Consider the following 24,998-nt stretch of genomic DNA (forward strand, 5'->3'; position numbering starts at 1 on the left):
ATGAAACTTGGTCAGAAATTTTATCTTGAGTATCTCTAGGCTTAGTTTAAAATTGGGTCATGTGGGGTCAAAAACTAGGTCACCGGGTCAAATCATAGGAAAAGCTTGTGAACACTCTAGAAGTCACATTTTGACTGTATCTTAGTGAAACTTTGTCAGAATGCTTATCTTGAATCTTGATACAGCGCGATCGTTAATATTTATTTCGTTTTTAGCGTAAATATGTGTATAATACTATGGACATAAATGTCATACTTTTGACCAGAAAACACAAAAAAAAGAATAGCAAAATCTTTAATAATTAAAAATCTGCAGCAATCTAAAAACATAGAGTAAAACGGTTTTGGCAAACAGACTTGGAACAGTTACATTACTGACGAGGCGTGTTTTCAATACATAAGATGTGTGTGACCTTTATCGCTAGAAAAAAAAAAAAAAGAAATACAGACGCACAGATGGAGCTATCAAATAAGTGACTTACATTTTCATTACCCTGCATTAACAAATGGACATACATTTACTTAATTACCGCTTGTCGAAATCGGCATAAAATTGGACTGATTTACTTTTTAGATTATGAATGAAATATATAGCTAGTGTTAAGTTTTGCACACAGATGTTGTGTGATTTTGTAATTGTTTATGATGTAAGCGGAACTGCTTACAATTCACAACGATCATGATTTGCAAACACGTGTTACCTTACCTGTCAGGTGTCATTACTGACCATTGTGCTTCAATTCACACCTTCATGTTTGTATAATTTGGGTAACTGATCGGAAAAGGTGACAGGCATACACTTTGGTCTCGTCCATGTTATAATCGACAAGTTTCTATTTTTTTTTTTTTTTAATTTTCGAGTACCCGATTACTAAATTTCGTAATCGATACTTGGAAGACCGAGCAAGTATTCGGTTAACTGGTCACTCATTGCCATCCCTAATAAGAATAAGAAACTATCAATACCTGTACCAGATAAAGGGTTGTAAAATTTTAAGTACTGATAAAGAGGTTAACCAGTAACTGTAATACCTTTTGGTGATGGATTCACCCATAGAGATTGTCATTGGCCAAAGTACCTGTAGGGGTATATATCACCTTCAGTAATGGCTCAAGTTGATTTATTCTTCTAGCAGTATGTTGAAATGGAAATGAATGCAAAGGAATTTATGCACTATCTTTTGCAGATATTGAGGAGGCATTGAAAAATGCCCAATCTGCCAAGGAAGTTGACTGGACAATTACACTGGCTCATCACCTTCTCAGAAATTTGGCAGTTAATCAAACTTATGTTGTTGACAATCATTACGCAGGAAGGTCATGCATCTGTTTTTGCTGCAAGCAAACAATCACAGGAAGCTTTGGAGATACAAGCATTGGTAAGCTTAGCCTTAATTATTAATATGCATGTTTTGCCTTAATACATTGTCTTCTAAGTTCCGACATTGGCAAGCCTTTGTTGATAGTTCATGCTGGCCAGAGTGCAAAGTGCTATTAATTACATAGTTATGTCTCCCACCACACAGTGGTGTGGGAGACATATTGATTTACTCCTGTGTCTGTGTGTGTCTGTGTCTGTCTGTCACAAAGCGTCTCTGCACTCTAAGTTGAACATTTCTCATCCGACTTTCACAAAATGTGTTTGACCATGACACCTCAGCCAAGTTCGATAACTAGCCAAATCGGTCCAGGCGTATTGGAGTTATGGCCCTTGAATTACCAAAAGTTGGCCTTTTCACTCTTGTCCGCATTCTAAGTCGAACATTTCTCGTCTGATTTTCACCAAACTTTCACAAAATGTGTTTGACTATGAGACCTCCGCCAAGTTATATAATAAGCCAAATCGGTCCAGGTGTTTTGGAGTTATGGCCCTTGAATTGCCAAAAAATCAGCCATTTTACTCTTTTCCGCTCTCTAAGTCGAACATTTTTCATTGGGATCTTCATTACACTTAAACAAAATGTGTTTGACCATGATACCTCGACCAAGTTCGATAACTAGCCAGATCAGTCCAGGCATTTTGGAGTTCAGCCCTTTAATTAACGAAAAATCCGCCTTTTTACTCTTGTATACTCTGTTAGTCGAACATTTCTCATTGGATTTTCACCAAACTTTAACAAAATGTGTTTGAACATGAGACCTCGGCCAAATCGGTCTAGGCGTTTTGGAGTTACAGCCCTTGAATTACCAAAAAATCAGCCTTTTTACTCTTGTCCGCTCTCTAAGTCGAACATTTCTCATACGATCTTTACCAAACTTATACAAAATGTGTTTGATCATGAGACCTTGGCCAGGCTCAATAACTAGCCAAATCGGTCCAGGAATTTTGGAGTTACAGCCCTTTGATTAACGAAAAATCAGCCTTTTACTCTTGTCCGCTCTGTAAGTTGAACATTTCTCATCTGATCTTCACCAAACTTGAACAAAATGTTTGGCCATTAGACCTTAGCCAAGTTTGATAACTAGCCAAATCCACACAGGCACTTTTGATTTATGGCCTTGAATAACTGATTGCATCCACTCGGCCAGACCATCTAATTTAATCTACCCGTCTAAACCATCAGGAGAATGTAGACACTATTCATTGGGGCAGTTGTGGGAGACATGCGCTTTTCTCAAAAGCATCTCTAGTTAGCAACTGTGACTGCCCGATTGCTGTTGTTTCTTGTCAATTGCAAGACATTACCAATGCAGGGCTTGTCCTAGGACTAGAAACTAAATTGGACATTCGGTCCACCTTGTCACAATATCAATTGGCCATGATCCAACTAAGCTGTACCAACCACCATTCATGTTTTCTCTGTGTTTCTTGTTTTGTTTTTTTCTGCTACAAAATTAACACACAGGACACTTCACATTGTTATGCCCCCTTTGGAAAAAGAGGTGTATATTGTTTTGCAGATGTCAGTCTTTGGTCCGTAGACTATCCATTTCTGGATGATAACTCAAGAATGCTGGGCCCAGGATCATGAAAGTTGATATTGAGGTTGGTCATTACCAGCAGATTACAGGGCTTTTTTTTTAGGGGATGGGGAAGACGCTGGACGCTGGTCAAAAGAGGAAAAATCACACGAAAGAGACTAATTTGGGGAAATTTCACAAGTCTATAGTCTCTATGTAAAATAGGTTTTTTAACTCTATGCCTGCAGAAAATTTAAAGCAAAAGTAAACACCTGGGAGCTAAACTACAAATGGCAACACTAATATTTGGTTTTGTCTGGTTTGGAAGCCAATGACTGTGATAGATTTCTACTTTCATTTTTATTTCTACAACTTTCAATTTTTATCTCGTCTAAATAATTACTCTTGCCGCGCTAGATATGTGAGGTTTCCGCACGAAACGTGAATGCATTTACTGTTTTAAGAGTCAAACAGTTTCAGATTCTTGTTTTATTTTCTTAAATTAATGCTTTTGTTTGTTGTTGTTTTTTTTTCTTATTTTTTGTTTCTTTCCTGACTTGTGCGACTTTTCAAAAGATGCTAAAAAGATTCAGATTGATACTTGTTTGTTAACCAGGTTTTCAACGAAAACCTGAGTTATTAGATTGGGGTAGATGTCGGGCGGGCGGCGTCGTCGTCAAACTGGTGTTTCCGGTCAATAACTTTTGTTTCAGTAAAGATATTTGAATAAAACTTGGTATGTATGTAGCTTATATCAAGACAAAGGCTGGGATTGATTTTGGGGTTTCTGGGGTCAAGGTCAAGGTCACTGTTAGTTACTTAAAATAGAAAAAGGGTTTCTGGTCAATAACTAACTTAGGAATGAGCTATCATGATGAAACTTGGTGTATAGAAAACTTATATAAAGTTGTAGCTTGGGATTGATTTTGGGGTTTCTGGGATCAAGGTCAAGGTCATTGTTACTAAAAATAGGGTTAGGGTTAGGTTAGGGTTAGGGTTAGCATATCTTCTACATGCATGGAGGGATTTTGATGAAAGTTGGCACAATTGTTCACCATCATGAGACGGAGTGTCATGCGCAAGAACCAGGTCCCTAGGTCTAAAGTCAAGGTCACACTTAGAGGTCAAAGGATACAAGAATGAAAACTTTGTCCGGAGCATATCTTCTTCATGCATAGAGGGATTTTGATGTTACTTGGCACAATCATGAGACGAAGTGTCTTGCGCAGTTCCCTTCTTTAGAATTACTTCCCTTTGTTGTTACTATAAATAGCTTATATTGTAACTTTTTCATTACTAGACGTAGGGAAAAATCGAGACCACTTTTCTGTAGTACAACATGCATGTTACATCCAATTTTGAGGTGTATTTTGACCAATCTCTACCTGGTAAGGATTTCTGTGTGGACCTACAATTTTTTTTTTGTAATTTTTTTTTTTTTTTTTTTTTAAGATTAACTTCCCTTAGTTGTTACTATAAATAACTTATATTGTAACTTTTTTATAATTGACCGTAGGGAAAAGCCAAGACCACATTTCTGTGGTACAACATAGTTGTTACTTTCTAATTTTAGGTGTATTTTAAGGTATCTCTACCTGGTAAGGAGTTTTTTTGTGGACTTAGAAAAACAAAAGAATTACAATGATTACTAAACAACCACAAAATTAAAATTACATCTGCAAATACAGGTGCTAGAGTAAAGAAATTTGCTGTGACGGGCGTATATTGTGACATTCTGGCACTCTTGTTTATTCTTATGAAAAGTGTTGAAAACCTGGTTTCGTGGCATTGCCGCGTTTCTTGTATATATATTATTTCCTGCAATAAAACGATTTCCTTGTGCGCTCTGAACTCCCACAATCGCTGAAATTATGCATGCAAATCGTGCCCAATTGTTGTAATGATATGCGTGACATAACGCAAAAGACATGGATTGCGCGTGGCGGAAATTTACCTCATTAACATACAACGCTCCGCCTATTGTAATTAATGCCGGCAAATATTCTTTGGAATTCCGAAATCGCCAATAAATTATGGTTTGTGTCACATAAAAATATATGCCAATGTGTTATGTCGGGGTCTTGTGAAACGTGGTTCCCGCGTTCACAAAATTCAGCGCGTGTATTATGCTTGGCTGCTCGGTGACGTAATAAGGCAATGTAATTTGCCGATTTTACCTGTTGTTTACGTCGTCGCTGTACTTCAGAACAACTACGAAGGCAGTACTACTGTTTGCAGATCAAATTGCCCTTTTGCCTTTTCTTAAATCGATAGACTTGTACCTTTACGTCACAAAACAGAAAAGCTGAAGCAAATTTTTGGGATCTTGTCTAAACAAAAACTCCGCCTTTCCGAAACGAAAAAAAATTTATTTAAAAAAACTTTTTACTGGGGCGCATGCCCAGAAATGATGAAAAAAAAATTACTCATAAATACTTTTGGAACGGGGGGTTTAACTGGGAATTTAACAAATGAATTTTATCAAACCTTCAAAAAATTTTTAAAAAATTAATCTTCCAAAATGCACACTGCCTTTAAAAATTTTGGTTAGCGTTTTTGGGGAAAAAAGACCCCCTTTTAAACATTAAAAGGCCCTTTTTCTGCCAAAATTTTTCAGTCCCTTTTTTGGCTGCAGAAAAATTTAATGAACCTTCGTGTTTATTTTTCACTAAATAATTAAAAACACGGGAACGACTAGATTTTTTTGGAAATTGGGCCATAAATTAAAATTAAGGGCTTTTAAATTTAAACCCCGGGGAAACCGCCCTTTGTTTCCAAAATTTTAAAAAAGGGTGGGAAAATTTTTACGGAAAAAGGGGGTTTTAAATTCAAATAATTTGACGGGGGATCCTAAAAACAGTTTTGAGTAGTTATTTTTTTCCATTTGAAAAAAAATTGTCATCGCGGGATTTGGGGTTTTTAAATGCTGATTTTTTTTTTCAAATTAAAAGTTAAATTAAAAAATAAAAAATTTAAAAATGTATAAAAAGGAATTTTACCCAAATAATTTTCCCAAAGGTTGAATAACTTTTAAAAATTTTTGACGGGTTTTAATATCCCAAAAAGTAGCCAACGTCATATTCAAAATTAAAAATTACAAATTAAAACGAAATTTCCAAAAAGTTGTTTGTTTGATGTTAATTTTTGTTAGCCCTAAAAAACCGAATACGGGAGTGAACACGATCACGTGCGCACAAATCGGGTTTTCAGAGTTTTTTTTTCACCATGAACAAGGGAAAAATCCCAAGAAAAAATTGGGGGGGGAAAAAAGGGGGGGGGCCCCCTGTATTTTTGGGTTTAAAAGGACAAAAAAAATTAACAAAAAACATAAAATTTATAAAAATTTCTTTTAATTTGTCAATTTTGTTACCCCAAAAAAAAAACCAATCGGGAATCATGGGGGTTTTTAAGATTCCAGTTCATGGTCCCAAAATTGTGGGGGGTTATGAAATAAAGTAAATAAAAAAAAGTTACTCTTCTGTTATCAAATTTAGGGTACATAATCAAAATTACAATAATCCAAATTTGGGACAAAAATTACCCTTTTTGAAAATTTTTTTTGTCTTTTTAAGCAACTTTCTTCCCCAAAATGATTTTTGATTTTTACTTTTAAAAAAGGGAAAATATCAAATTTGGGAAAAAATACTGAAAAGAAAAAAAAAAATTTAAAAAAAACAAAAAAAAAAACCCCCTGTTAAATGAAAAAAAAATTTGGACTAGAAATTTTGAACAACATATCAGCCCAAACTTTTTATGAATGTTTATACATTTTAGAACATAAACACAAGAAAATCATGGAAAGGGAAAGTACTGTACAACATAAAAAACTTTGGGGAGTTTTAAAAAGGGAAAACGTAAAAATAGAAAAACTGATTGAAAATTTAAGTTTTGTGCAATTTAGAATGCAAATTATAAAGTCACAAATTATTTGTTATTTCCCGCTTAAAAAAATTTTCAAAAACCCACTTTCCCGTTCCCAACCGGTTGTTTGAGAATATTTGTCAATAGGTATTTTTAAACCTACAGGGGGACTAGGGGAAGCACCGGGCGTGTGCAATAAAAACCCCTAAATTTGTAGGTCAAATTCCGGGTTTGTTTTTAATTTATTGCTTTAATCCATTGGCAATGGGGGCTAAAACAAACGGTTTTAAAAAGGGCCTCTTGAGAGTTTTTGAATAATTTTGTTGTAAAAAACCTTTTTTTTCCCCTCTGTTTTTTTTTAAAATTTTCTCCCCAAAATTTTTACCCACACAAAGTTTATAAAGGGGGTATAAAACAATGTAAATTTCAAAACCAAATAAAGGGTTTGCCTTAGATTGCTTTAAGGGATTTCCAATGCAATTTTTTAAAACCCGGGTTTTTTAAATAACAAAATTTTTAATATCATTAAAAAAGTTTTTTGACTTTTTTCCCATTTGTTAAGGAAAGGTTTGGGGTAAAAAAATTTTCCTCCCAAGCTCTCAAGGATCCCCAAAACCTCGCAGATTTTTGTGACCTGAAAAATTTTAGCAAAAAAGAAACCCCCCAAGTAAAAATTGTATTTTGGGTTAGGTGGGTGGGCCTTTGTAAAAAACCCCAAAAAGAGTTTTTCGATTTTTGTTACCCCCCAAACTGCAAAAATTTGAAAAAAAAATGTTTTCCCAAAGAAATTTTAATTTTTCCCCGTATTAAAAGGGCGCGGTAACCAAAAACCCCTTGTCAAATAATTTTTTAAAAAAACTGTACAAGTGTTTTTAAACACATGGAAAAAATGGAGAAAAAATTTTTGGTTTACTAAAAAATAAAACCACGGCCCAAAAATAGGGAACCCTTATTGTTTTTAGTATTTTAATCTCCGGGAAAGGGAAAAGGGATAATTTTTTAAAAACTGATTCTGAAAAGCCGCAATGCAGATTTTTTCCCGGGGAAACTTTGAAGGAACAGAGCGAATTTTTTTTTTTTTTCCAATTTAAAATTTTCTCGAGAAAAGGAATTCTTTTAGAATTTTTTTTCCCCTTGGGGTAGTAGGAAGGGTTGTGCCAAAACCAAATTTGAAAAAAAGGGGAAAGGAAAACCCAAAGGGTTTTGAGTTGTGAAAAGAGGGCAAAAAACCCCTGTTTTTCCCTTTTTCCGCCCAAATTTTTGAAACCTGCTGCCACAACACTGAAAGGGGGAAACATGTACTAAAAATTCACCCCCAATTTAAACTGAAAAGCTTAAAACAAAGGGGGACGGGTCCGTGGGGAAAGAAAAACATTTTTACAGGAAAAAAAAAATTTGTTTTTGGGCACAAACTTAAAAATTTTTACACGCCAACCCCCAAACAGTATCTTAAAAAAAATTTTAAAACTAAAAACCATTCCATGTCTTTTTAACAACTTTGTCTACAAAAGGAAATCTCCCTATAAAAAATTTTCCAGGAAATGTAAAAAATTTTAAGAAAGATTTTTAAAAAATTTTGGAAACACCATTTCCCAAAAAATTTCCCTAAAAGGGTTTCATTAAATTCCCACCTTTCTACCCCCCATTTTTGCAAATTTTGAAGCTGGGGAATTATCAACAAAAGTTTAACTTTGCCATTTTTATTTTTTGGTAAAAACCCTTTTTGCCCTTTCAAAAGCTGCCTTAAAGCTCAAATAATTAAAATGGAATTTTTAAGCTGATTTTGCCCAACCCACTTGACATGGGACCATGGGAAACCATCCCTAGCCCCAAATCCGTTAAAAAAATACTGTCATTTTCAAAAATTTCTGTTTTTTATTTAATTTATTTGCCTAAAAATTGTTCCAAAATTATTAACCACCATTTTAGGCATTGTCTACAAAAAATTTTAAAACCATTAAAGCACAAAACAGCCCCTTTATTTTTTTAAAAATTCTTCTTTTTTTTAAAAATTTAAAAAAATTGGTTTGAAAAAAAGGGGCGAAGAGAACCCGGGTTCTGATGCCCCAAATTTTCCCTAGATTTTGGAAAAAACCCCTTTGATGGAAAATTTTAAACGTTTTAAAAAAAAATTTGGGGTTACAATGAAAAACTATTTTTTTTGGGTTTTTCCCTGGGGTTCAACCGGACTTAATTTCCAACAAAATTTTAGGAAAAACCCCTTAAAATTCTATTTCCTTGTTGGAAACCCAAAAATTTGGTTTTTTTGGGAAAGAGCAGAAAACCCCCAAAATTTTTCATTCAAAGAAAACGTTTTAAAAATTTTTAAAAAAACACAATAAAAATTCCGGGTCATTTTGAAGTAAAAAAACATCAATATTTAAAAAATTAAAAAACCCGTTTTTCCCCTCAGACTTAAAAAAAACAGGCTTCAAAATTTTTGGGGAAAAATACGAGGTCCACCCCGATAACCTTTGGGGGAGGATGTTAACTGTTTTAAAAAATTTCCCCTTTCCCATGGAAATCCAAGTATTTTTCTGGGACTCAATTCTTTTGGGACACGTAATAACATCCAAAAGGGGTCAAAAAACAAAAAAACCCCAGGTTTTAAAATTTTTTGGGTAAAGCATTTTGATTTTTTTCCATTTTAAATGTTTTTTCTAATGTGAAAAATTAAGATTACTCAGATTTAATAAAAGTCAATAAAGACCCGTTTTCCCGTCCAATAAAAATATTGAAAAACTTATTTTAAACTTTTAAACGGGTTTCTTTTTAAAAACATTTTTAACCAACCAATTTATCAAAAAGGGTCACCCAATAATCTCATTTTTCTTTCTGGTAAAAAACCCCCATCTCCCCCTTTGAGCACGGTCCCCAAACTTTGAAAACCGATTTTGTAACCTTTACATCAGTTTTTAAAGAAAAATTTTTATCTAAATTTTTAATTTTTTTTCCTTTTTTTCCCGAAAAAATTTTTAAAAATTTTTCCCCCCCTTTAAATTTTCTTTTTTTATTTTGCAGATGTTTAAATTTTAAAAAAGTACTTACAACATAAATTTCTTTTTCTTTTTTTTGTCCCACCATCTTTTTGGGGTTCCCTTTCTGTACGGTTTCGGTTTTGTGGGACCTTTTTTTCTTTTTCCCAAAAAAAAAAAGGCCCTGTTTGGGGGGTTATTTTTTTGTTATGGTACTATTGTCCCAAAAGCTGCCCAAAAATTTTCTTGTTTTAATTGTTTTTATGCCTTTTTTTGACGGTTTTTTTCACTCCCCAAGGGCCCAAAATTTTTTTTCATTTTCTAACTTCCGTTCTCATAAAACCTTTAAAACCTTTTGCCTAAGTTTTCTCCAAACAGTTGATCTGGGAAAACGGGTAAATTTTTCCCTTCAAAACCCCCTTTTATTTTTGGGGTTTTAAAAGGAAAGGTTTTAGCACCCTTTTTCCCCCTTTTTTTAGCAACCCCCTCTAACCATTTAAGGCCTTTAAATTTTTAACGAGCCCAGGGCCCCAAATCCATAATTTCCTTCACATCAATGGGTTTCTTTTTTGGAGGGATTTTTCCCAAGAGGGAACCAATGGAATAAAATACCTAAATTTGAGAAGTTTTGCGTTTTTTGGGAAACTTTGTGGGAAATCTTTAATCTCCTTGTTAGTATGTTTTACTATCCATAGTGATTTTTCAACTTTTGGCCCCGACAAAAATTCAAAATTTTTTTTTTTCCGGGACGAACATTTTTTAATTTCATCAAAAATTTTTCACCTTTTTCACTTTTTTTTCATTTGGTTTTCGGAAAACCTTCATTTACTTTTTCTCCCAGTTTTGTTGCCACGGGGGTTGCGTTTAATTTTTCCCTTTTTAAAAAATTTTTTTAAAATTGATTTTAAAATTTTTTGGGCATTTTCCCTGCCCTTTAGAAGTACTTTCCTAAAAGTCATTTTTTTTTAAAATTTTTTGGGCCCCGGGGACGTGGTTTTTCCTTTGTCAAAATGCACCCCGAATCTGACAGCTCCCCCTCAGACTGAGAATCCGACTGGGTAAAAAAGATCGTAGGGGCGCCCTTTTTTTCCGATCGAATGTTTGGGTTTTTCCCCCTTTTTTGGGCCATATCCTCCCAAAGACTTTTGACCACCTCGTCAAAGAACCCAAAAGCAATTCTTTTTGATCTCGCACATTTTTTGCGTTTTTTGCGTTTGTTTCCTTTTATGCCCAAAGGGCCGCGGCCAAATTTTTTACTGCGGAACACAATGGCCTCGTTTTGGGTTTGTTGCTTAACCGGGCCCCCAATTCCTGGGTTTTAAATCAGAAAAAAATTGGGAAACCCCCAAACACTTGTGGCCTGCTTTGTCCGTAATTTGGGGGTGAAAATATTTGAAATTTAGGGGAAAACTAGCACTTTCCTTTGGGAACTTTAAATTTTTTCAGCCACGGAACCTTCAAAAACCAAAATAAATACTTAAAAAACAAATTCTTCCGCCATTCTTATCGGGGGCAGGGAAACAAAAAAGCTTCAATGGGCCCCCAAAAAATCCAAATTTTTATGGGAAACCCGAGACCCCCCCTCAAGGGGGTTTTAAGAATGGTCACCCGGAACCAGATTTCTATTCCTTAAAGGAAAAATAATTTTTAATTGCATATTTCCGCGGATCCTTAAAATTTTTTTACTAATATTGGGGTTTGTTTTGATTAACCCTGCTTTCGCGTGGGGAATAACCTCGTTCTGTTTGTGCCCCCACGTATCGGGGTTCACCCAATTGATTTGATTGGGAAGTTTGGAAAAACAAAATGGGTTTCTTCCCGAGGCCCAAGTTTAATTGACAATCAAAAGGGGATCAGCCCTTTCCATTAATTTATGAAAAAGTTAACAAAAATTCCCCTTAACACTTTTAAACTTTACAAAAAATGTGAAAGGGCGAAAAAAACCAAAAATTTTTAAACCATGCGGTGTACTGTTTTTAAAATCCTAAATTTTTTGGCCCTTTTTAAAAAAATTGGACCTTCACAAATTTACAAAAAAACAAAACTTCAATTATGTAAGCCCTAAAACGGGTTCCCCTTTCCCGGAAGACAAGGCTTAAACAACTCCAAAAAAAAATTTTTAACGAAATAGTTTTTAAAACGACTACAAATAAATATAAAAAAATTCCCATCCCAATAAACAAACCCCCCAACCAAAAAAAAAAAAAAAAAAAAAAACAAAAAACTTTGATTAAATTTCTTAAATAAAGCAACGGAAGACTTTTGCGGGAAATTTGAAAAACCAAAATAAATCAAAAAAAAGGAAATGACAAAAAGATCTCCCAGTGTTCTTAACGGGGAATTTAAAAAAAAATTTTTTAAAAAATAAAACCTTAAAAATTTTTAAAACCCTTTTTTTTAATTAAAATTTTTTTCATCGAAAATAATTGTAAACCCAAACAAAAAAACGCTTTTTTCCCCAATTTGAACAAAAGTTAAAATTTATTCAAAAATTCTATTTTTAAAAACATAACCCCATAGTAGTAATGAAAAATAAAGGGGATTCAAGTCAACGCCCAAAAATTTAACCTTTGCCCCTTTCAAAAAAAACTGCCCAAATGCCCTTCCAATTTAAAATACTTTAAAAAACCACATTTTTTAAAAAAACCCATTTAAAAAAGTTTTAAAAAATATGAAATAAAAGATTTTAAACCAAAATAAAATATTTGTTTGAAAGAAAGAAGTTTTAAACGAAAATTTTAAACCCCCCAAATTTAGTTATAACAAAAAAGGGGAAAAAAAAAAAAAGCTACCTTTCATTTTGTGGAAAAATAAAATAAAAGGGTTTGTTAAAATTGGGGGGGTTTAAATTTTAAGAAATTCAAAAAGGCAATTTTAACCTTTATTACCTAAAAAAATTTTAAACCCCAAAAAATTTTTAAATTATTTGGGCCCCGGAAAACCCCTATTAAGGGCCCCCCTTTTCCAAGAACTTTTTCAAAAGAAGGCCATGATTTTTGCTATGACATTTAAAAAGGGGGTTTAAAATTTTATAAACAAACTTTTCCAAATTTAAAAGGGAACCCAAAAATCAAAAACTTTTGGAAAAAGATTGAAAAACAATTTATTTGTGAAACCTAAAATTAAACAAAAACCACACGGTCTTGGACAAAAAAAAAATCAAAAAAAGGGGGAAAAGGGGGAAGATTAAACCCCCAAAAAAATTTGGACATAAATTTAGCAAAAAATTTCAAAAAACCCAAAATTAAAAAAAAGGGGATTTGGGAAAAACGAAATTTAATATTTAAATTTATATTGTGAAATTTGGGGCCCCCGCCCTAAATTTTTTGAATGCAATTTTTTTTCCAAAAATAAAAATAAAGAAAAAAAAACTTGTTAACCTTTATTGTTTAATTTAAAAAATAGGGCTTGGGTTTTTCCCCTTTAAAAAAAATTAAAACTGGGGGGAACCCTTTTTACTGAAGCATTTGAAAAAAAAAAATTTCTAAAGGAGATTCCCAAAAAATTTATGGGAGATAAAGGGAAAAAGAATTTTATAAAAAAAAAGTTTGAATCATTTTTTGAAAAAAAAATAAGATTAATATGAAATCATACATTTAATAAAGGGGAAAGGTTTGTAGTAATAGAAGTTTTTAAAAAATAAAAATTTTAAAAAAAAATAATGTGGAAATATTTTACAGAAAAATAATACTTATATTTTTTTTAAAATAATTTGCGGGATTTTGGTTGATAAATATAACAAAAAAAAACCTTTCAAGTAAAAAAAACAAAAAACCGAAGCAGAAAAAATTTTAAAAAAATAAAGGTACTTTTTAAACTTAAATTTTTTAGGTGTTTTAAAGAAAACCAAAAAAAGGAAAAGGGGAAAAAAATTTTAAAAAAATTGGGTGATGGGTTTTTCGTTTAAAAACCCAAATTTTAAAAAGCATTTTAAAAAAAGGATATACCCCAAAATGGACAGAGGAAATTTTATAATTTAAAAAAATTAAATAATAAAAAACCCAAACTTTCATTTTAAAAAGTTTTAAAAATTTTTAAATTTAATTCAAGGTTCTTTTTAAAGAACAAGAACTTTTCCAACTACACAAGAAGTTTTTAGAATAAAAAAATGTTTTTTTGACGAGCTAAAAGAAAAAAAAAAGTTTTTAAAAAAAAAGGGAAGGGGTTTATACAAAAAATTTTAATAGTTGGGACCTTTGCGTTCTTAAAACAAATTTAATAGAAAAAAAAAGTAAAAATTATAAAAAATGGAAATAAAAATCAAAATTTCTAATAATAATGGAAAAGAAACTTTAATAAATTAAAAAAAATTCATTTAAACAAAATTAGCCGTTTCTTACAAAAAAGTTTTAAAATTTTTGGGGGGATGTAAAAACGGGTTTTTAAAAATATTACAGAGGTATTTTTGGGTTTGCTCAGCTGCATTATTTACTTGTTCCAGCTTTTCCCTATATTTGTACCCTTTGGGTTGGCGCTTTTCCCATCAGTAATTACCATTTTTTACAAACAGACTAAAACTTGACGACAAGAAATTTTTTTTTAAAATAAAACACCCAAAAAATTAAAAAAATTTAAATAAAAAAAGAAAGGTTTGGGAAAATTTAAAATAAAGAAATCCAAATAAATTAAATTCGGGATTTTTTTTACAAAAACTATTGAAATGCGGGAAAAAAAAAAAAATTATTAAAACACCTCTTGAAATGCACATGAAGGAATTTAAACTTAAGGGAAATTAAAAAAGTAAAAAAGAAAAAGATTTATTAAAATTTTTAAAATTTTTTCTATAAGAAATTTTATATAAATGAAAAAATTTAAATCATTTGGGGAAAAAATTGCTTTCCGGGAAAAAAAAGTACTTTTTAAAAATATTAAAAGAATATAATTTTAATTTTAAAAAAATTTCCAAACCAATTCCGAATGGAAAAAATTTTAAAGGATCCAAGCGGAAAAACATTTTAACCCCTTTTTAAAACTTGCTCCAAAAAGGGAACCCTTCCAAATATTTTTTCCTTTTCACAAACCCAATTTTAAAAACAGCAAATAAAAAAGAAACCCTTCTGCAAAACCCTTTTGAGGGTTTGTTTTTTGCCCTTTTGAACGTTGTTTTTTAAAAATAACAGAAAACTTTTTTTAAAAAAACAAACATCAAAAAGGTGTTATAAATGACCCCTTTTTGGGCAAAAAAAATTTTTTTCAAAACTGAAAAAAATTAAAAAACCAAAGGGAAAAAAAAAAAAACCCCAAATTTTTATTTGTTTATTTTTAAAACCGACCCAAAAATTTTTTTAAAAAGACTTAAAAAAAAGAAACAGAAGGGGAAAGAAAACAAATTTTGGTTTAGTTTAATTTAGAAAAACTACAAAAAAATTACACGAAAAAAGGTTTTTAAAACAGAATGTTTCAAAAAGGTTTTAAAAATTTTTAAAACAGTTGTTTAACAAAAAAAAAAAAAAAAAAATTTAAAAAAATTTTAAAATCACAAAAAAATAAAATTATAAAAAAAAATTTTTCCAAACAAAAAAATTTTCATTAGGGCGTTTTTTAAAAAATTTTTTTTCTAAAAATTTTAAAAAAATATGGGAGGGGGTTTTTAATAAAAGGTAAATGGGAATGATTTTTCCAAAAAAAATCTAGCAAAAAAAAGGAAAAAAAATAAATTCCAATGAAAATTCATTAAAAAAATTCTTAAAAAAAGAAATTTTAAAAAAAAATATGGGTTTAAAATCAAATAGTTAGCGATAAATTTAAAAAAAAAAGTTAAAGAAAAAACAAAATTTTATAAAACCTTTAAACTTTTAAAAAAAAATTTTTTTAAAATTTGGCCCGCGGGTTGTTTTAAAAACGAAAAAGGAAAATGCTTAAAAGGGAAAATTATTTTGATTTGCCCCCACCAAAAATTTTCGAAACAACCCAAAAAAATTTAATTGCAACCGATTTTTACAAAAATGAAAAAAAACAAAAAAAGCAAAAAGCGCATCCAAAGACCTAATAAAAAATTTCAGGGTTAATAAAAAAGGTTGCAAAAAAAAAAAACCAAAGTTAAAAATGGAATATAAAAAACCATTTGGAAAAAAGAAAAAAAATTTTAAATTTTTTTTAAAATTTTTCATCTTAAAGAAAATTTAAATTTAAAATTTAAAATTTATTATTTTTTTTAAATTTTTTTTTTTAAAATTCCTTTTTCCTTATTTTGATTTTTTTTTTCTAAATATAATAAATAAAAGAAATTGAGAGATCTAAAAAACAATATTATAAAAAATTTAAAATTTAAAAATTACAATAAAAACAAGTTTCCAAAGAATAAAATTATAAAAAAACTATAAACGACTCTTAGGAATCCCAAAAAACGAACTTAAAACTTAAAAAGGTATAAAAAAACGTTGTTTTAAAAAAAATTTTTCCCAAAAAAGGGATAAAACTGATACAAAAATAAACATTTTTTTTTTCCCAATCAAAGGTTTTAGAAATTTTTAAACACAAACGAAGAAAAAAAAAAAACTATACATCAAGTTTTGGGGGAAAAATAAAAAAAATAGAATTGGAAATTTGGGTTTTCTAAAGGGAAATTTGGCGGAAAGAATAAAATCAGTTATGAAATTAAAAAAATAAAATTAAAAAAGGTAAAATAAAAAGGCTGTTTCCCAAGTTTTTTAGAATTAAAAAATAAACTAAAAAATTAAAAAAAAGGGAAATTAATAAATATAAAGAACGATGAAAATAAAATTTTTAGGATGGTGCCCTTTTAGTTTTTAAAAAATTTTCCTGAACAAAAAAAATCTGAAAGAGTTTAAAATTATAAAAACTTTAAAAAACGATCTTGTTAAAATTTGGAAAAAATTTTCCCCTTTACTTTAAAAAAAAAAACCCAAAAAAATAAAATTTTAAATGAAAAAACATTTAATATATTTTTATGAAAAACCCTGGGGGAATTTTAAAACCTTTGTACATAAAAAAATATCAATTCGAAAACACTGTGACATTTTGCTTTTTTAACAAATTGATAAAATAAATAATAAAATAAATGATAAAATAATTTTGATGATTGAAAACCCCAAAAAACTGAAAGTAAAATTTTTTGTTTGGATAAAAGATTTTTAATAGATTAATGAAAAAACAAACAAAAAAAGCAAAAAAAAAACCCAACTTTTTTAAAAAGTCTTTCTGAAACATTTTTCACAAAAAAAATATTAAATAAAACATTTTCCTTTTTTGTTTAGCTTTTAATGGTCCCCAAAAGGTGAAAAAATTCCCCAAAAGGGGGAAAAAAGTACATTTTAAAAAAAAAATTATATAAAGGGTTTTTTGCATTTCCCTTTTTTTAATTTAAAGCTGTTTTTGAACCAATAACAAAAAAATTTTTTAAAAAGCTTTACCATCAACGGGAAACTTCATTTACGAACCTTTCAAAATCAAATAGATTGTGGTTGGGTTTAAAAAAATTTGTTGGTTTGTTTTAACGATAAATATACAAAAAACCAAACCCCAATTTAAAGGGGTCCTAATGCAGAAATAATTTATTAAAAAAATTCCCTTGGAAAAGGGGAAAATTGTAAAAAAAAATTTAAAAAAACTTTTTAACCCAAAAAAACTAAAATGTCTAAAAAATAAGGAAATTTAAAATTAAAAAAAAAAAATTTTTGCATATTTGTGAAAAAAATAAAAGGGAAAAATGAAAACCCCTGTCCGAACCCACAAAATTTAAACAGGAAACATCAGGGGAAAAAGTGCCACTCATTGTAAAAATTAAAATTTTAAACTAACACAAAAAAAATTCCTTTTTTTTTTTAAAAATTTTTTAAAAGTTTATGCGGCCCATTTTATTATGCAACAAATGGGAAAAATTTAAAAAAAAAAAATTTTAAGGGTTTTCCCTAAAAATTTAAAAAAAAAAAAAAAAAATTTTGGAAATTTATGTTTTTCGACTTGGCTTTTTGTTTTCCCCCAGTTTAAATTTAAAATCTTTTGGATAACCTAGTAAAAAATTTTCCGGGAAAAAAATATTTTCTCAAAAAATTTGTTTGTAAAAAGCTTTAAAATTTTTTTAAAAAAAAAAGGGTTTGTTTATCCATATAAATTACAGGGAATCTTTTTAAAAAATTCAAAAAAAAACAAAATTACCTTCAAAAGAAGAGTTTTTTTCAAAAAAAAAAAATGAAACACAAAAACCCCCTGAAAAAGAATACGCAAAAGGAAAAAAAAATTTTTTGGAAAATTTTAAAAATTAAAACAATGGGAAAAATATCATGATCTAAAATTTAAAAATTAAACGTATTACTTTTAGCGATGAAATTTGAAAATTTTAAAAACAATGTTTGGAGAAACAAAAAAATTAGTTTCCTTTAAATTATTTTAGAAAGCCGGGGTTTAAAGTTTGGGATGCTTTTGTTAAAAATGACGGGAATTTTAATTTAAAATTTTTAAATAACGATATTGAAAAGTATTTTTTTAAAAATTAAAAAGGGGGGACTGAGAGGGGGAATAAGTTATTTTTCAAACAAAAAATTAAACAAACAATAAATATTGAAAGATTATGATCCTAAACTTGAAAGAAAATACATTATGTACCCGATGCCAAAAAACCCTTTAGGGGTTGGGCTATGGTAAACCTTTCCCCCTTGGAAAAATTTTAAAAATTTAAAAACCCGAAAAAAAATTTCCCAAGAAAAAATTGCAAAAGGTAAAACAAAACTTTATAGTTAAATGTGATCTTGAATATCCAAAAAATTAAAAAAAAACCCACAATGTTTTCCCTTTTTATTTTCCTTTTAAAAAAAAAAAAATACCGAAAAGGGCTTTCTGATTATGGGAAAAAAATTTAAAACAAAATTTTTAAAAATAGGAAAAAAAAAATTTTAAAGAAATTGGTTTCCAATTTAATGAAAAAAAAAAAAATTAATGTAGTTCAAAAAAATTTTTAAAAAATTTTAAACAATTATTTTTAAAAATAAACAAAAATACATAAAAAAATTAACTTTTGACGAAAGCCCCTTGGGTTAAAAAAAAGTATTTTTGATTTTAATACTCAAAAAAAAATCAAAGCAAAAAATTCTTTTGAAAAGGACTTTTTAAAAAAAATTTAACAATTCGTATTCGGTAAGACATGGAAGAAAATTAACGCAAGGGGGTTTAAATTTATTAAATTAACCCCAAAAAGAAAAAATTTTTTTAAAAAATACATAAAAAAACCTTTTTGTTTTTCAACGATTTTTTAACTCTAACCTTTTGGGTTTATTCATAGAATAAAAAAAGTTTGTTTTTATTAAACAGACCTTTTTAAATGTTGGAATGTGCATTCTAGATTTATCAAAATTTTAATTTAATGTTTTTCCCATTAAAATTACATTAAGGAAAATACGGGGTAAAATTTAAAAATTTTTTTTTATGCACTGGGTTCATTAAAGTTAAAGAAATAAAAAAACCCAAAAATGCGTATAAAGACCCTTTTTTAAACAAAGATTATTTTTTATAATAGGATTACGATAACAACTTTAAAATTTATTTCGATAATAAAAAAAAAAGAAAAGGGGAAAAATTTAAAAAATGAAAATGCTGGGGGGAGTAATTGTTTAATTTGTGGATTTAAAAAGTAAAAAATAAACATATTTATTAGAAAATTTTAAAAAACCCTAAATTGTTAATGAAAATTCATAACGTTTAAAGAATTTTTTTTTAAATAACAACATTTTTTTTTAAAAAATTTATTTGCAATTTAAATTTAAAAGAAAAAAGATTTTATTTTTTTTTTTGTTATTTTTACATGATTTTAAATTTGGAAAAATTTTCATTTTCTTTTATTTTTTTTGTTTTTAATTTAGCTTCTCCCTTATCTAAAAATTTAATTTCATCAACAAGAAAAATTAAAATCCAAATTAAAAATTTAAGGGTTTCATTATTTCCTTTTTTTTAACAAAAACCCGGGCTAGCATTTACAGTTTTCCCCTTGAAATAAACCAAAATATCAGTATCTTGGGAAAAACATGTTAAAAAAAAAAGGAGGTTTTCTTATTAATTGGGCCTTTTTTATTTGTTTTTTTTATTTAATTTACTTTTTCCCTTTATATTAAATTTAAATTCCCATTTTATTAATTTTAAATTTGGTTTAAAAAAATTTAAAAAGTTTTTTTCCCTTTTTCTCTTTGTTATGAATTTTTAGTATTTTAAACAATAAAACATACAACGGCTTTTTCTTGTAACATTTTTATGAAAAAATAAAAAAATAATAACCGCAAAGCATACTTTTTTTGGGCTTGATATTGAACCCTTGTTGTATTTTAAATTTTCATTTTTAAAATTTCTGAATTCCCTTCTTTTTTGGGGGAGGAAGTCCCAAAAGGGGTCAAAATATATATTATTAAAAGGGAACAAACCCAAGGGGTTTTCCCGGGGGCCAACAGGGGGTCCAAATTTTTTAAAACCACACTCGTCCTTTTTTTTTAAAATTTTTGTAAAAATTTTTCTACTAAATTTCAAACCCCCCAAAATTTTTTAAAATTTTTTTTTGGTTTTTTCCCCTTGTTCAATTTTTAAAGTTAAAAAAATTGGTTTTTTTATAAATTTTATTTTTTTTTTTAAATAAAGGAAATTTTTGTAAGGGCCCGTTTTTAAACAAACTGAAAACCCGACCAATTTCCTTTTTCCAAATTAACAAAGATGAAAACAAAGTTTTCCCTAGACTTCAGCCCCAAAAAAACCCAAAAACCCACCGGTTTTTGTTTTTGTGTTAATTTAATCACCCAAAATACAATTTCTTTTTTTGATTTTTTTGTAAATTGGTGTACAAAATTTTTCTTATCATTTGCTACGAAAACATACCATTTCCAAGTATTTTACTAACACCCTTTTCGGGGTAGCCCCAAAAAACACCAATTCCTTAAAAAGGGGGTTAAAAAATTTTTTTGGGGCTAAAAATTTTTGTTCCCTTGGAAAAAAGTTTTTCCAACAAACCACCCCAAATCCTAAAAAAAACCACCAATTTTTACCTTGACGGGGCATTTGTTTTTTTCGAAAATGTTAAAATTTTTAAAACCCTTTTATTTTTCAACAGCTTTTTTTTAAATTTTATTTAAATTTTTTGTTTTTGGTTTTTAAAAATAAAGGAAAGTTTCCCCTGTAATTGTTCAGTTTTTAAACAAAAAAAAGTGGAATTTTGTTGTTGTAGGCTCGGGGGTAAATTTTTTTTTTGTCCCTCTTTAAGGTTAATTTTAATTTAAAAATAATTTGATGGGCATTATATACTTTATTTTTTATTTTAATTTATTTATTTTATTTAAAAAAATAACAAAATTCATTTCCAAATTATTTTTTTAAAATGTTTTTTCATACAATACAATTGCTTAAAAACGATATCTTTTCAGCGGGAAATGTATTTTAAATTAAATTTTTAATGAAAACTGGGTTTTTGGGTCTTTGTAGTTTTCCCTTTTTAAAAATTCCAAGTTAAAAGTGAACCCAAAAACCCCCCCCCCTTTTTTAAAAAATTTTATCGATTTAAGGACTTCCCCGTAGGTTTTTTTATTTTGTTTATAATAAAAATTTAAATTTCATCCTCTTTTATTCTTGAAAATACTTGGTATTCGTTTCTGGTTTAAAAAAAACCCCTTTCCAAAAATTCCCAAGGGCGGGCAGGAGCCAAAAGTACAAAAACTAACAAACTTTTTTGCTTCAAAACCAAAAAAGAATTTTAATAAATGTGGAATTTTGGGGATTTGTGCAAATTTCTTTTTTTCAGGGCTTTTTAAAAAAAACCCAAATTTCAAGTTGTGGGTTTTTTTAACACCCTGTTATTTAAAATTGTATTAATCTGTTGTGGTACGATTGCATCATCATTTTCCCCAAGGAAGACCTCTTGCTTTTTTAAAAACCCTTTTAGTTTTTTTGATCCCAACCCCAAAAAAAAATTAAAAAATTTAAAAGTGGAAAACCCAAAAGAAATTTAAATTTTAAAAAATTACCCTAAAACCCCCGGAATTTTTAGAGCATTGCTCCCAAAATTAATTTTTCATCATCTGTCCCGCTGCAGTGTTAAAATTTAATTTGGGCTTGGAAAGGGAAATATTAGTTTTTTTAAACCCGGAAAAAAGGGAAAAATTTTTTAAGGAAATTTTTTCATTTTTTCCCCTTTCCACCCCTGGATTTTAAAAACTTCCGAAGCAAAAACCCCCGGGAAATTTTTATCAGCGGCACGTCCCGTATTAAACTAAATAAATAAATTTTTTGTTCCGTTGATTTTTCATAATCTTCAGTAGGCCAAAACCCAAATCCTTTACATTTATAAAATTTGTATAAAATTTTTACAATTTAAAAAACAATTTTTTTTTCCCTTTTGTTTTTAAACCCCTAACTGATCAATTAATGAAGCATCAATTTTTAATTTTGAGCCCAAAAAGATCTCCTCAGCAAAATTTTTCCATTTGAACTTTTTACTTTAAAAAAATTTCTTCAAAAAAACCAATTTAAAAAAAATAAAATAAGAAAATTCAAACAAAAATTGAAAGTGATTCCCTTTTTTTTTTTTCTTAACATTTTTCCCGGACAGGGTATTTTTTGCTGTAACTAATTGGGAAAAGGAAATTAAAATTGTTTTTCCTTTTGCAATAAATTTTTTTGTTCAAAAAAAGTATATATTTTTAAATTATTTTTTTTTTTTTTTTTAGTTTTTTAATTTTTTTTTTTATTTTATTTTTTATAAATTAATCTGTTAAAAAACTTTTTGTTGACTGAAGTTCCCCGCCCCGACTAAAAATCCCCGATCCCACCCAAAAATCTATTTATTCCATAAAGAATTTTCCTCCCATTTCCCTTTTTATTTTTAATTTTTCTTTTTTTGTAATTTTTTTAACAATTAAATTACCAACTGGGTGGGCAGGTTTCCTTTTTAAATTTTTTTAACAATTTTAGCTGCGCTAAATTTCCAAAAATTCTGTTCCAACCCCTTTTTTTTTCCACTTTCAAGTTCTGCTTTTTTCCGGGGTGTTTTCCCAAAACTTTTTTTTTTTTCCCGCGGCTAATTAAGATTCGGAGAACTTGAAAGCCCAATTTGTTAAAGTGCAAAGATAAAAAGTTCCGTGTAAATTTCCCCCCTGTGTGGCATCAACCTAAATAAATATCCTTTTTTTAAAAAAAAAACTTTCTTTAATTTATATAAAACTAAATTTTTTTTAAAAAATTTTTTAAAAATTTAGTTTTAAAATTTAAATTTTTTTTAAAAAATTTTTTGTAAACCCTTTTTTCAAAACCCATTAAAAAAAAAAATTTTTCTACCAAAAACAACTGTAATATATAATTTTAAAATTTAATTTTAAATATATTTTTAAATTTTAGAATATCCAACCGTGGGTTTTTTTGAAATGGTTTAAACCTTGTTAAAACTTTCAAATACTTAAAAAACAAAAATAATAACCCGAAAATTTCCATCAACAAGTGGAAAATTTTCCCAAAAAAAAGATCACAAAAAATGTAAATTGTAACCACAGGGGTTTGTTAATTTGGTTTTTTAGTTCCCCCCCTTAGTTTTTTTATTTAAATTTTTTTTTTTCAAACCAAGCAATGTATGAAAATTTATATTTCCAAATCCAAAATTTTAAAAATTTTTCTGTAATTGAAATCAAAATTTTAAAAAATACTTTAAAACAAATTCCAAATTTTGGGGCAATTTTTTGTTTATCAAAATTTATAATCACCATTACTTATTAATGTTTCCCTAAAAATAATTATTAATATCTGGTAACTGAAGAAACCCTTTGTAAATAAATAACTTTCCCCTTCTTTAAACCCTTTTGAAACGAATTCTTTTTTTGCATTTTTCATCACTAATTTTTTTGCCAAGAATAGGTCAAAAGTGTTAATACTTTCCCAAAACCAAAAACTAATTTTATTTTTATTTTAAAATTAAAGAAAAGACTAAATCTGATTTTTAAAAACCTTGGGGGTTTTTTTAACCCTCTTTAAAATTTTCAGAACTTTAAAACTATTTTTTTTAATATTTAAAAAATTAACAAAAATATCTTTTTTTTTAAAATTAAAAAAAATCTAAAATTTAAGAAAAATAATTTTTAAAAAACTTTTATGTTTTTTTCTGGAAAAAAGTTTTTTTTTTAATAGTTTACAATTATTTTTTAAAACCTTCATTTTTTAGTTCTTCATTAAAAATTTCCAGCATTTAAAATTGAACCACAAATTTTTCTTTCCAAAATCAAAAAACCAAATTTCCTTTTTGGGTTTAAAGGACAAAAGTCCCCAAAACCCTTGGGCCCCTAATTAAATTTTTTAAAAAATTTTTTAAAAAACTTTTTTTGATAGGAAAAACCCGATTTTTTGTTTTAAAAACTTTGAATATTTTTCCCTTTAATTTAAATTTAATGTTTTTTATTAAAAAAGTTATATCTTTTATTAAACCAAATCCAAAATTTTAAAACATCATCAACTTTAAATGTTAATTATTTTTTCCAGGGTTTTTTTAAACCTTAGCCAAATTTAAATTATTTTGACCAAAAAGTTTTTTTTTAAAATTAATAATTAAATTACCCCCCATTGTCCCCTTTGGTGAAACTTTTTATTTGGGGTTTTGAAATTTTATTCCTTTTCCCCCTAAAAAAAGGATTTTAAATTTTAAAAATTCTTTTTCAAACCCTTTTTGTACTTTTCATTTCGTTTTGGTTTTTTTTAATTCTTTTATTTTTTTCGTTTATATGGAACTTTTGATCTTAATTTGCTAGCTACAACCGTTTGGGTTTACAAAATTCTTTGTAACATTTTCCCATTGTAATTTTTGGGCGTGTCTTCATAAAATTTTTTTTTGGGTTAGAATTTTATCTTTCAGTAAAAAAGCAAACATTTCAGACGGTTTTTGGGAAAATTTCCCTATTCTTTTAAAAAAAATCATTTTCCAAATTTAGCATTCAAATCTATTTCAAGTAATTTTTTTTTTCCCCCCATTTTTTAAATTCCCCAACAGGTCTCATTTAAAAGGGGACTCTGTAATTTTGGAAAGGGTTTTTGGAATATTTTTTGGTACACCCTGGTATGTTTGTATGTCCTTTCATTTAACACCTAGTAACGCTAATTGTTGTTTTTAAAAATTTCCCGGGAATTCTTTTAACTGACTTGAAAAAAGTTCTTTTTGACTTTCTATTTTTTTTAGTTTAAAAAGGGTTTTAAATTTATTGAAAAATTTTCCCGATTTGTAGCTTTTCTTATTTTTTCTCTATTATTTCCCTTTTCTAAATTTCTATTCCCTTTTTTCCCAACTAATTTTTTTCTTAAT

At 28.5% G+C, this 24,998-nt stretch overlaps 1 protein-coding gene across 1 annotated transcript in view; it reads left to right on the forward strand.

Annotated features, from left to right (window-relative positions):
- LOC128556873 (uncharacterized) overlaps nucleotides 1-24,998 on the forward strand; it is a 43,256-nt gene that overhangs the window by 4,431 nt on the left and 13,827 nt on the right. Inside the window, exon 2 of the mRNA XM_053542700.1 lies at nucleotides 1,187-1,378. Coding sequence (XP_053398675.1) covers nucleotides 1,187-1,378 — 192 coding nt within the window. The remainder of the gene's footprint in view (nucleotides 1-1,186; nucleotides 1,379-24,998) is intronic.

This window comes from Mercenaria mercenaria, chromosome 5 (assembly GCF_021730395.1).
Source record: "Mercenaria mercenaria strain notata chromosome 5, MADL_Memer_1, whole genome shotgun sequence".
Taxonomy (NCBI): domain Eukaryota; kingdom Metazoa; phylum Mollusca; class Bivalvia; order Venerida; family Veneridae; genus Mercenaria; species Mercenaria mercenaria.